Source organism: Rutilus rutilus (assembly GCF_951802725.1).
Source record: "Rutilus rutilus genome assembly, chromosome: 11".
Taxonomy (NCBI): Eukaryota; Metazoa; Chordata; class Actinopteri; order Cypriniformes; family Leuciscidae; genus Rutilus; species Rutilus rutilus.
This window is the reverse complement of record NC_140216.1, coordinates 33,153,534-33,167,542: the sequence shown is the minus strand read 5'-3', so window position 1 is coordinate 33,167,542 and position 14,009 is coordinate 33,153,534. Positions and strand designations below refer to the sequence as shown.

General features: G+C 38.8%; 1 protein-coding gene across 2 annotated transcripts in view; it reads right to left on the bottom strand.

Moving 5' to 3' along the window:
* Window positions 1-6,771: 6,771 nt before the first annotated feature.
* The window catches only part of LOC311300095 (glutamate receptor ionotropic, kainate 5), a 104,112-nt gene continuing 96,874 nt past the window's right edge, over window positions 6,772-14,009 (bottom strand). Inside the window, exons 21-22 of one of the 2 annotated variants that reach the window (XM_084424210.1) lie at window positions 10,888-11,066; window positions 6,772-9,913 (exon numbers count right to left, since the gene is read on the bottom strand). In XM_084424210.1, coding sequence (XP_084280336.1) covers window positions 9,299-9,913; window positions 10,888-11,066 — 794 coding nt within the window. In that variant the 3' untranslated portion in view covers window positions 6,772-9,298. The remainder of the gene's footprint in view (window positions 9,914-10,887; window positions 11,067-14,009) is intronic. The other variant, XM_084424211.1, reaches the window with a different exon arrangement.

The window sequence follows — 14,009 nt, the reverse complement described above, 5'->3', positions numbered from 1 at the left end:
GTTACCAACATCCTTCAGAAGAAAGAAATTCATACAGGTTTGGAACAACTTGAGGGTGAGAAAATGATGACAGAATTTTCATTAATGGGTAAACTAACATTTTAAACAAAAATGTTCATTTCTCAGTCTTTGTGTTGGAACATTTGAAGGTTCATCACCAGTGAATTCTGTGTCCACCTGCCATATGCTGTGGTTCTTCCTCATCCTTCCTGCAGTCAAAGGACACGGCAATACTTCTGCAAAGACACCTTACAGAGACAGATTCCTGTGAAATACACGACCATCTATAAAGGTTTTACAGGTGTTCATGCTTCTTACAACGATCCCCTGGAGAGCTGAATGACAGTGGAACAACGCTGCTGGCAGTTGGTCTGCTCAAGAGTATGCTTCACTGAAAACAATTACTTTAAGATAACACATTTTTCTACCACTTTCTGATTTATGTGTACCCCCAGCTAATAGCTGCCCAAGGGTGTTGCATATGGGAACTGAGTGAATTGACGTGCCGTCACATGTTTTCTTATCTAGCACAGGGCCCCAAATTAGACATTTTTTCCCTTCAGGGGAAAACAAATCAAGTTAATACATATTTTGAAATATGTTACTGTTGAAAGCTGTCAATAGTGGACAATTTTGTCTGGGGTAAAATTCTTGTCCAGCTGAAAATTGTCTATATTAGTTATATTATTTCATTTTCTTATAATCTGAAGAGTTGGTTTAAGGGATAGTAAGGGATAGTCATTTTGGGACAATTTATGGGAAATGTTTTGTCCAGGTCTCAAGAATCACTGTTTTGACGTCGCTTTTTATTCAGGATCATTATTCAGATTTACCATGTTTTCTTTTCTTTTTTTGATTAATCAGGATTTTTCAAGTCTTTACCTTCAGTTTCAGACCTATCTAAGATTTCAGTATAAAGGAATGAACAAAACAAACAGGAAGTCATGACAGTACCTTCTGTTAGAACTAGAAACTTTAACTAGGCCTACTTAGATTTTTATAAGCAAATGCAAGATTTCCAGCAGTCCAGTGAGAAAATATAGTTCAAATTCCATCTTAGGTCTGTTGTTTAACTTTGTAAAATAAATTGCAAAATTCCTATGCAAAAGTCCTATGGGGAAAATGGACCAAGATTTACAGTGGACCCACAAATATTGGCACCCTTGGTAAATATGAGCAAAACTGACTGTGGTTTTTGTTGTTGCCATTTCTCCTCTTTGTTGTTCATTCAAAATATTCAAAAAAATGTAACCTTTTATTAAAGTCTTAAAATGAAACAAATATTTTTTTTCCCTGAAATATTCCACAATTATTGGAACCCCTAGAAATTATAACTTAACGGGATACTTCACTGATTAGTATTAAGCTTTGTATCAGTAGAAACCCGGTAGTATTTTCGAATGGCCGTGCTTCCCTCCCTCATGTCCCGCTGAGACGAGAGATTTCTGTATTGTGTGTCTGGGAAAAAAAAACTCAGATAATGCAAAAATCGTCATTTTGCGTCATCTGAGGCTTTTTCGTCCAGAGGCAAGAGACTACAGCCAGTAGTAGGAGCTAGATCCACGTTTTCAACCGGCCCATAGGGGGATCTCACGATAAAACGGCGTCTTTTCAGTTTCGAGTCAACTAGCAGTCTAGTTGTATCATTTCTTCCGATACTGGCCTCTGTAACCGGTAGGCGTTGCTTGGGAGTGGCCTTGTAGGGCCGCGAGGCAAGTGCATTCTGGGAGTTGTTGTCTTTCATCCACATGAGCCAAAAATACATTTTCTGGCTTTTCTCAGTCACCAACTTCTAAAAAAAAAGTCACATTTCTACTACATAAATTAGCACATTTAAATACACATTCATCTTTCCAGCGCTGAAATATCCCTTTAAGTATATTCCCATTCATGTGGTATGTTTTTAAGTTCAGCCTTAGTATTGGTTTGAGTCGTCAAACAAACTAAAGCTCAAAGTTGGAGAATTGCAGTTGCTAGTATTGGGGTGAAAAATTCTTCAAAACTATGATCAGATCTTATAACCACAGCTTGTTTGGGAAGGTTGCAATAAAAAAGCAAGCTCATGCACCTACAGTACAGGTTGCCAGGTGTTACTGTTTTTTTTTTTGTTTTTTTTTAAGATCAGATCAGACCAAAATAAAGCTTTTTGGAAAAACACCAGAGCATCGTCAGGGCATCGTCATCGTTCTGACGTTGGCATCGTCAGAAACATAGCCATGTTGAAAAGTACCTCGTCCACATTGTGCAGTATTTTGGTGGATCTTTAAAGGGATACTCCACTTTTTTCGGAAATATGCTCATTTTACATCTCCCCCAGAGTTAAACAGATGAGTTTTACCGTTTTAGAATCCATTCAGCCGAACTCCGGGTCTGACGGTACCACTTTTAGCATAGCTTAGCACAGATCATTGATTCTGATTAGTCCAGTAGCATTTCTTTCAAAATGACCAAAGAGTTTCAATATTTTTCCTATTTAAAACTTGACTCTTCTGTAGTTAAACCGTGTACTAAGATCGACGGAAAATGAAAAGTTGCGATTTTCTAAGCCTATATGGCTAGGAACTACTCTCATTCCGGCGTAATAATCAAGGAACTGTGCGGCTGTACCATGAGTGCAGCAGGCGTAATGATATGACGCAGCGCCTGAAAATAGTCCCCAGCTCGGTAACTTCTTCCAACGTGACCGGGACTAAGTTTGTCTAACCTATTAGACCTATTTTCAGGCGCTGCGTCATATCATTACGCCTGCTGCACTCATGGTACAGCCACACAGTTCCTTGATTATTACGCTGGAATGAGAGTAGTTCCTAGCCATATAGGCTTAGAAAATCGCAACTTTTCATTTTCCGTCGATCTTAGTACACGGTTTAACTACAGAAGAGTCAAGTTTTAAATAGGAAAAATATTGAAACTCTTTGGTCATTTTGAAAGAAATGCTACTGGACTAATCAGAATCAATGATCTGTGCTAAGCTATGCTAAAAGTGGTACCGTCAGACCCGGAGTTCGGCTGAATGGATTCTAAAACGGTAAAACTCATCTGTTTAACTCTGGGGGAGATGTAAAATGAGCATATTTCCGAAAAAAGTGGAGTATCCCTTTAATGCTGTGGGGATCATTTTCGTCCAAAGACTATGGACAGCTTGTTAGGATACACAGTATCATAAACTCCAAGTACCAGGAGATTTTAAAACAACACCTGACTGACCCTGTCAGGAAGCTTAAACTGGGTTGGATCTTGCATGACAATGATCCAAAGCACATCTCAAAATAAACAGAATGAAGGTTTTGCCATATCAGTCCCTGATGCAAACCCCATAAAAAACCCTGTGGGATGAGTTGAAGATCATCTTCATCAACCTTGTACGCATTATAGGAGAAGATCCAGAACTGTCATCTTGGCAAAGAAAGGTTGCACCAAAAAAAAAAAAAAAAAAAAGTATATTACTAGGATATTGGCTGTTTATTAGTACTTCTAGAGCACATATTAATGCCTTATTCTGCATAACCATATTCTACATCCCTTAATCATACCCAGTACCTAAGGTTAACAATTACCTTACTAACTATTAATAAGCAGTAATTAGGAGTTTATTGAGGCAAAAGTCGTAGTTAGTGAGAATTGTGACCAAAGTTTCATTTAAAGTCCGCGTGAACCGGAAGTTGCAAACGACTTTTCTCCAGTGCTGTGACGTATTTCCCAGTGAAAAGGAATATTGAACAGAGGGCAGGGTTTTACTCTAGTGCTCCTCCTCTCCATCTCTCGCTCATTACAGACTAACGATTTGAGGGGAGTGGTTAAGCATTTCTCAACCCAAGCCGTCAAGCATACGTCATCAGGGAAGGTCCTCCAAGGCAGAGAGGAGGGGCATTTTCAGATTTTGATTAAAGATTACGAAGCCAAAACATTTTTTTCCGTGTTTTAACTTGCACGGATTAATTGTTCACCACAAGACTAGTAATATGCGCTAACAAAGTAAATAGGTTCCATTTTGATTTCAGTTGGACTTTAAAATCCACTTGACTGAAATGTTAGGGATCTCATTAGGGGCATGACGCATCTATGGTTGAGCATTTTTAAAAGCATGCTTACAGCATCTCTTTATACACTGTTCTGTCCCTTCCACGAAGACTAGAAGACATTTTTAAAAATAGATTCTCATTTTGTTTTCTGCATTTTTCTTTACGTCAGCATTGCTCATTTCACTTGAACTCACAGCCTGTGCTTCTTCCCATGTCCTCTCATTTTCCTGCCCTCATTTGACCTCGGACATCCAGAACATCACGTAGGTAGGAGCACTGCGTTAACCTAAGAACATCTACGGTAATGCTTCTGTCTACCACTGGAAGGCAGTTTTGAACAATTATTTCAACCCTTTTCTCTCACTTGCATGTAAAAGCACAAAAATCAGGACATCTGCTCTGTTTAGTCATCTTATCATCTCCCCTTGGCTGCCCTTATGTAATTCATAAGCAAATGTCAAGTATCCTTTAAAATATGTGGAAATGCTTTAATATCGTCTTTCCTGTGGACATCTGAAAATGTGTTGAACAGGTCGATAACATCTGGCCATAGCTGTCAACATTGAACATTGAAAATAAGGGAGATTTCCCGGAATCCATCCCCAAAATAAGGGATTTTTTTTTACACGATTCTTACCCAAAAACTTTTTTTTAAAAGCACTAATCATTAACAGTCTAAAGAGTTTATAACTACACAATATATTTTACAGACCAATGGATATGTTTAAAGAGCTTTATTTATTAACAAAGTAAACATTCAGGGTTTCTGCAGGTTTCAGTAAGTCAAATTTAAGACCTTTTTAAGACATTTTAAGACCATAAAGATTCAAATTTAAGACCCTACACGTGACGACGCATTATCCAAGTTAGATAGATAGCTACCTCGGGATCATTATGTATCTATCTATCTATCTTTCTATCTATCTAGGATTATCTGATGTGTGTGTGTGAGACAGAGGGAGAGGTAGATATTTTTTTAATAGAAAATTGTACTTTTGCATATTATACTGTAAAAACACAGTTATTGTTGATTGTTGTTTTAGTTGATCATAACTAGAGGAAATGATAAGATGATTAAAATGACCAAAATGATCACGGTTATCACAGAATCCTGTTCAAAAAGTACTAATACTACAGAATGAAGTCAATTCAACAAGTTTTATGTCGAAAAACAGCAAAAAACAAATTGATTAGCATCAATATGCACTTTTTGTTTACGTAAACATTAAAATACCATTAAAAATGATTGCCAGATTTTAGAAGAGTGTCTTGCAACATGTTATCTACTAACATGTACAAGTTCAAATAAAGTTTTGACAAAAAAGGTTTTATTCAAAGATAAACCTCATATTTCAGCCTTTAAATATTTTTTTTATAAAAAGTCAAAAAAGATAAATTACTGACATTTACACATTATAGCTTATATTTATTAGTAGTGTTTGGGTGCACCCCCATCCTTCATGTTGACTGTGCTTTCAATGTTGTTATGGAAAGGGGTGATTGGTTGGTTCCTGTCACATGACCTGCGGTGCGTTTGCGGCATTCTGAAAAGTGTAGATTTTTTTCATCTTGTTGCGCCTAGTAAAAAAATTTGCGCGTCGCTTCAATTATGAGCGTGCTTGCCGCGCGCCTACATTTGAACAAACTTGAGCGCGCAAAAGACGCGATATGTGAACGGCCTCTGGCGAGCTAGCTCATATCAAGCCATGAGCGACTGGTAGCACGCGAGCGACGAGTTGGAGCCCCCTGATCTAGCGCTCCGCTTTGTAGGCTACAACTCCATACTTTTTGCTACTTTGTAACAACTTTCTGCGGCCAGCGTTTCTGGAAATGAACGAGGGTAAACACTTTTTTAGATCTGTCACCTGACTAAATGAAATTTAAGACCTAGGATGAAAATCTGGCCGTTTTTAAGACTTTTAAAAATACGGGATATTTTACGGGAAAATACTAAAACGGGAAGACAGCGGGAAAAGAGTTCAAATACGTGAGAAACCCGGAGAAAACGGGAGGGTTGACAGCTATGCATCTGGCTAGTGTATATATTTGGTTAAATAACATGTGACGTGTAGTGTGACTGACCTTGACTAACATGTGCTTGTTCTTCTAAGAATGCATAAACATTTAATTGTTAACATAATGGATACCTTCGATTACAGAGATGCAACAACAATTGTGCCCTAACCAGGCGTGACGCAGGTAATTTGTGAATCACAATGAAAATGAAAATGCAGCACTGCATAACACAAACATGGGCAATCAGAAAATGTCTGATGTTTAAGCTGCTTTCACGGCATGTAAAAAAAAAACCTCACTAGCGACTACCTGCAAGTGCACGAGGCTCGAGCTGTCACGAAAGAGAAATACGTTTTTTTTTTAAACTCAGGCACTATTAAAACATCAACATCTACTACAATACTTTGTAATTAAATATTTAATGTTTAGATCTTTCTTACAAAGGATTCAATGTTGTGAAGAAAAATTACGTTATATGGAGTGGGATTTTGGACCAATGAGATTTCACTATGGGCGGGGCCATACAGCAGGTCTGCACAGGGATTGGCTGTGTGCTGTGACGGTACGATGGTTGGTGGAAAGGGATCATCTGAGATGAGAGAGGTTGTTTTTATGAACATAGTTAAATCAATAATTGAATTATAACAATAATACAGCAGCTACCTTCTTTATTAAACGCAGCCATAGAAACCAAGTGGCCTATACAATGTCCTCTTGTTTATCGCTCTGATTTTTTAAGTTCAAGCATTTATAGCAGAATTTGATCGTGTCACACCCAGTTAGGAGACAGTGTGAGGATTTAAGTGTAGCCTGTAGTCAATAATTGTATCCCTTAAAACTCATCTTTGATCACCAAAATTATATATTTAAAAGTTGATTCCTTGAAAAAAAAAAATTTCTTCATGCCTTAAAATAGCTTGAATGTAACTCTACAGCCTTGCCTCATTAAGTATACATGGTTCTAGAAATATGCAAATGAGCCCCGTCTCCACTCATTCACACCAGCTCAGAGATCCACTCGTTGACGATCACACGTTGATCTGATTGGTTACAAGGTAGTTTGTGACGTCAGAAACACCAGCGATTTTGGTTCACTGCAGTTTTAAAGAGAAAATACTCAGGAATGGTGTTGACTTATGAATTTGCACACGGTTTGTCTTAAAGCATATTAAAAACGCCACATAGATATATATAAACAACATTAAAAGCTTGATTTTCACCACATTCCAAACAGATTATGCATGATAAATAATATAGTGAGAAAGATTTTTTTCTAAATGATCAAATTACTAGAAACATCCATCAAGGGCAAAAGTCACAGTTTGAATCACTCTGTTTTATTCCAAACATGTGTCTATATATTTAACGAAAGAGGGTAACACAGCCCTCCTACATAACCCCACAGTTTTATTGGAATATTAATAACAATATAATCTGAATCATTTGCCTCATTTTCTTAATTGTGGGTGTGATTCTTCAAGCACTGGTATAGAAATCTTTGAAAATGAATGAGAAATAAAAAAAGAATCAGCTTTGAAAAAAAAAAAAAAAATACGATTACATTTCCATCTCTCTTTGACACACACACACACACACACACACACACACACACACTCATGAAGCACCAACATACGAATGCTATAGCGCTGCAGATTCTAAACAGGGCTGCTATGTTTACACTTTGGATTTAAATGGATATTGGCATCTCACAAGCACCCAGACAGCAACTTCTAGTGCACTTCAACAAACCATTCATGACAGAGTCTCATTTAGTTCTATAATGAAAAACATCATTAATTATCCTCTCACATAATCAGATAAATGCCCCTTCAGGTTCACAAAGGGGTTTTTGTCTCGTCTTGATGTTGTTGTCCTCGTTCCGTGGATGAGAAGTATTTCTCTGTGTACTTACGAGTTGCAAATATTGATGGACAGCTTGTTAAAATCAACATGAAATCAAAACTGATCCTATTTAGTTTCCTAACACACATTCTTGGTCTTATTGTGAACGATTCACCAGTGCACGTCACTCGAAAGCAAAAAATGCTTGAATATTATAATGTTTCACAAAAATGTAACTTTCTCTCTTCTGAAAAGACTTTTCTGTTTGGCTGACAGCATCTGTGCATGCTATTAGTTAATGTTGACTAATAGACAAACTGGCACTGGTACAATAATGCAGCCTTCCTAAAATCTTGCCAATTGGTAACACAGTAATTTAATCCCGGTTTATGTTAATACAATAAAAGTTATGGCAAAAATATTAAATAACAATAGATTTGAAAAGGCAACGTTACCACCGGGATTTGCTGAGATGGTCTCAAGGCTGAACGCGATCTTCACATTCCACTGACATTCATGTCTGGAACGCTCACTTTGCGCGATCCGATCAATTCCTAATGAATAAAGTCCCACTCTACATTTTCATTCTTGAATATCCTGTTTTATCTGGAAATGTATTACATTTTTTAAGCAAACAGTTTTTTAAAATTCCGTTTCATGTTGATTTGAACCTTTAACAGCTGGTGTTTTTATTAAATAAGACAGAAGATGAGAGATTGAAACCAGGAGAGTAATCTTAGAGGTTGAAGAACCATAAAACTTCACCCTCAAAACTTACAAAAATCTATATACTTTGTCCTCAGAGTAATTAACAAGAGGAAAAAAAAGAAAAAGAAGGGATTAAAAGAATGAAACCAAAGAAAAAGCTAGAAAGGAAACCAACCAAGTGACATTCAGGAATAAAAATGAATTGTAACCCTTCGCCCTTGTTTAAAGAAAGAAAGAAAGAAAAAGAAAAGAATTTGCACCAAAGTCCTTTCAGTTCAACGTGCACACATTTTAGGTACAGACTCTCACAGGAGTGTATACAGTCCCCCAACACAAATCATGGAGAAGATTCGTACTTCTACGCAAAACTGATAGTTGTCCTTATAGTTTCCTTCCGTGTTTCCCTTCATGACATGTTGCATAGCATACTTCCACGGGATATGCATTACATAGTCTCAACAGCGTGCCAAACCTCCCTGGCTCTCCGAGTGCCACTGAATGACGTGGTGTTAAACCAGACACTTGGACAGGAAGCGGTTGGCTGAATCATCTTTCTCTCACTCAGTGTCCATTAATGTAATTTCGCATCCAAAAATGGCCTTTATTTGCAGTATCCCAGAGGTCACTTTGACTGGAGGTGTGGACAGAGTTGTTCAATCTGTCCTCCAGCACTCATTTACATTAATTTATTGTCCAGATGAAAGGCGGCCTCAGTCCTGCTTGCAGAGGAGATCAGTGGAGGGGGTTTTAATGGGCGGGATTGGTCTCGGAGGGGGTGTGGGTTTGGCCCTGCGTGGGCTGCCCGACCCCCCACCCTCACTGTCGGTGTTTGTATTGGAGGTGGAGGAGGGCGGTGGCGGTGGCAAACGCGGGAGAGATGATGTGGCGGAGGCCAGTGGCGAGATGCGCGAACAAGAGGACGTGGAGCGAAGGCTCTGGATCCGCCGGCACTCCTGGCACACCCGTACGTGTGTGCAGCCGCGGGGCGCCGCTGTGGGGAGCAGAGCCGGCGTGCTGCTCGGGACACTGGCACTGAGAGGGTCCTCCAGCAGTCGCTGAGGGCCCGGGCCCATTTCCGCAGCGCCCACACCGGGTCCTGGTCCTGCTGCAGCACCGGTTAACGGCCCCGTCCCACTGTAGAGTTTGCCGTTGCTAAGACGCATCTCCCGCACAAGGCGTACGGGCCGGGGAACTCCTAAAGGGAGACGGGCTGGGTGCCGAAGAACGCCCTGGGACGAGAGGGGTCGGCGGCGGCGCGAACGAGAGTTCTTTTTACAGGAGATAACGTTCCTGAATTCAGTCATCATTTCCTGACATACTGACACCTTAGTGAGGAGGAAGAGTGAAAAGAGAGTCAGGAAGGAAATATACAAAAACGTAAAAAGAAAAGACTAAATGAAATGACGGGAGACTATTTTTAAAAAATACAAATTTTCTCATTTGCCTAAAGTGGGCATCACCATTATTACATATCGTATTGAGAGTTAGGGCAGTGGTTCTCAACCTCAAACCAATTCCTCCCATTGTCCACAACATTATTTGAAGGCCCCATTTTTTTCTAATGGAGTTTTTTCTTATTTTAATCATTTTAAGTCATCTTGAGGCCCCTTTGGAAATTTGCTGAGGCCTCATAGTGGGCCCCGCCCCCCTGGTTGAGAACCACTAAGTTAGGGGTTTCTCTAACAGGTGGACTAATATAAAAAAAACCATAAATTGAAATATATGCATTCGGAAGATGATTTTATCGAAAGCGATGGAAATGCATTTTAGATATATATATGATATCAGTAAATGTGCTCATAGGGAAACATAACCTATAACCTTGGCGTTACTAGTGACATGCTTTGCCATCCTGAATTGAATAAAAGTAAGTTTTTTCTTTCCCATTTGTCTAAAATAAAATTAATATAATATGTTTTCAAATATTGTGAAACTCAAAGACTATGATTCACTATTACTGTATGCTGGTAAGTGTTGCATGGGCAAGCATTTTCTTCTAAAAAACTTCTAAACTTCCATTAAATTAAATGAACATGCTAAAATGGTCTACAGTAGCATTCATTCCAAATCAAGCAATCTGTCCCTAAATTTACATACATGAATCTGGCAAATGCTTTTATCCAGAGCAAATTGCACACACTGCATCCAAGGTACATCTTTTTTAAGATGCATTTCCTGGAAATCGAACCAATGACCAATGCTAGCACTATGCTCACCGTTAGAGCTACGCTAAATAGAAAGCTATAAAACAGTTACATTACGAACACAGACGGCGTGACTGGTTGGCGTTGTGACCTACTCGTGCATGTCTGTGGTTTCGGGCAGGGCAGTACCCAGTACGGGAGTGAGGGCGTACCTCATCTGTCTCGGCTGACCGGCGCGTGGACCACACAAACTCCATAATGGCTACAAAAACAGCTATAATGAGCCCACATATCAGCACCACGAATATCCCGCCGATATTCTCCATACCTAGACCTGGAGGAAAAACATAGCAATGTGAGCAACACACAGAACTGTCCTTCTACAAACACACTGTGGATCTGATTAGAGATCTGCATTCCCGTAGGATTCCAGAGGGATCCTATTAAACTACATTTCTGAGATGTAGGTGGGTGTGGGCGGTATTCCTAAGAGTTATCAGCGGAAAGAATGAAGACTGAATGGATTTGTTTTAATGAATTGGTAAAAAAGAGTCTGAGCAATTTAATTTGCAATAAAATTAATTTGAGCAAGGGAAGTAACATCTGTATTCTCTGTTTTTTTTAAATGATATTAGGAAGAATAAACTGCATTATGACACCTACAGAAAAAAATTATAAAAAAATCTGGAAAATGGAGCCTAAATTGAGTCAGGAGCCATTGGGAGTATAACAAAACAGGAGAAATATCTTCTTAATTATATATTAATAGAAATACATTTCATTGTTTAATTTTTGTATGATAATTAATTTTTGTTCTGTGTTGGGTGACCATTACATTTTAATGGTCACCCAACACAGAACAAAAATTGATAGTTTAGAACAAACAGGAACTGACCAGGAAGTACCAGATCACAAAAACACTCAGATTATTTTGAAGCTCATTTTATTTGACATTTTCTTGTAGACCTGTAAATAACCATGAGAGTCTGTAAATGTCACTATCTGGTAAAAATACAAGCTTTGTGAACCACACTAAAGAAATAACACTCATAGGCACACGTGTGTACATGCCTCCGCAACAAATTACATGCCTCAGCTACCATTTTCCCTCCATACCCACTGGGCCAGTGTGAGTCTACAACACATAGAATTCAAATATCACCAGACCACATAAATAAACAGTCACAGTGTTGGCAGAACTGTGAAGCATCTGTCATTTGAAACTGACGGATGAAGCACATCCTATATAGCCTGGTCCTACCAGACTCTCGTACATTTCATTTGTACAGAGAGTCTGGCCACTCCCCATTGACAAGCATTAACTTCCTTGAAAGCGGGTACTCTGTTGAAGTTTAACTCTGGATCTGCCATAAGGGATGTAGTGGAGGCTAAACGCACGTAAACGCCGTTTACGCACCTCCCAAAATTCGGAAATAGCGTTTGCCTACCTCCAAAGTGCGTTTATCCACCTCTACATTGCGTTTATCCACCTCTACATTGCGTTTATCCACCTCTAAATTTCACGTTATTTGAGCGGACTTTGCTTTTCCAGTGCGTGATCGCCGATCGGTACATGATTCGAGCATTTGGGCCGTTAACGACAGAGCAGAACGCGCAGCGCAAACACGGAGCAGAACATTGAGCAGAGAGCGCAGCGCGCCGACACACACACACACACACACACACACACACACACACACACACACACACACACACACACACACACACACACGAAACAAAGAGAACGGCGCACACACGTAGCAGAAAACACACGCATAATGAAACTTGATCGCAGCCGCAACAGGAAATCATTAAAACGATGCAAAAAAAAAGAAGTTTTTTTTATTTTTTTTTATTCATTACAGGCAGCTGGTTTAATGTAGGGAGCAAACCCAACTGTACAAGAGATTCACAGGGAATCAAGCCTGCACCAGGTTAAAGGGATAGTTGACCCAAAAATGAAAATTCTGTCATCATTTACTCTCCCTCAAGTTGTTCCAAACCTGTATGACTTTCTTTCTTCTGCTGAACACAAAAGAAGAAATTTTGAAGAAAGTCAGTAACCAAACGACTGATGGACCCCATTGACTTCCATAGGAAAAAAAAAAAATACTATGGATGTCAATGGGGACCAGCAACTGTTTAATTACCGACCTTCTTTAAAATATCTTCTTTTGTGTTTAGCAGAAGACAGGAAATCATACAGCTTTGGAACAACTTGAGGGAGAATAAATGATGACAGAATTTTCATTTTTGGGTCAACTATCCCTTTAAAGACTTTTCCCTCTACAGGGAAACACTCATCCACATTTTTCTGACATAGGACCAAACAACTAATCAATTAATCGAGGAAGTTTTCAACAGATTAATCTACTATGAAAATAATCCCAAGTCCCTAATCATTAATTATTATTAAATGATTTCTTACTATTATTATTCTTATTATTATGCATTTTTTTTTCTGTTGTCACACTATTTGCTTGAAATAAAAAAAGTAAAATAATAATAATAATAATAATAATAATAATAATAAAAAATCTCTCTTAAATATTTTTGTTTTCTCTGTTTTGTCATTTAGTAAACTTTATAGATTTCAACCATATTAATCCTTTTTGAGTCTCTTTAACAAGAACTTAGATTAATATATGAATTGAATAGTGATTGTGTGACCTATGATGAGGGAACAACCAGTGATACCCTTGGTAGAACCATCAAATGATAGCCAGCGATGTCATCAGGATACACATACACCGGTAGGCAGTGGCCCACCTTACCGGGTGACCACATCGTGGTCCACCAGAATTTATAGTTTACCCACCTCTTTTTTTACCACTACACCACTAACGTTTGGTCGTGACGTAACCCTACAACTCAAACTAGCGCACAACCTCAACGTCATCGTCCTCAGCCACTCCCTCTGTTCGCTGATTGGACCGGTAAAAATTTGGACGGAGAAAACCCACGAATATACCGCAAACCCAGACGGAGTACTGAAGGAAAATGAAAATTGAGCGGAAGTACGTAGGAGGGCGGAGCCAGGCTACATCCTATATGTAATATTACAACAATATAAAGAACGACAGGAAATCAAATATCCACACTGCCAATGTTTGTGTGATTTGAGTAAAAATATATATTTTTTTAGATTTAACACAAACAGGTGTTTGTTGAAGAGCAAAAGGCCTACATCTACATTCAGGATTCCCACCCTTTTATGACCAATGAATTTCCATGATTTATATCAATGTTTATGTTTATAAAAACAACATGAAATTTG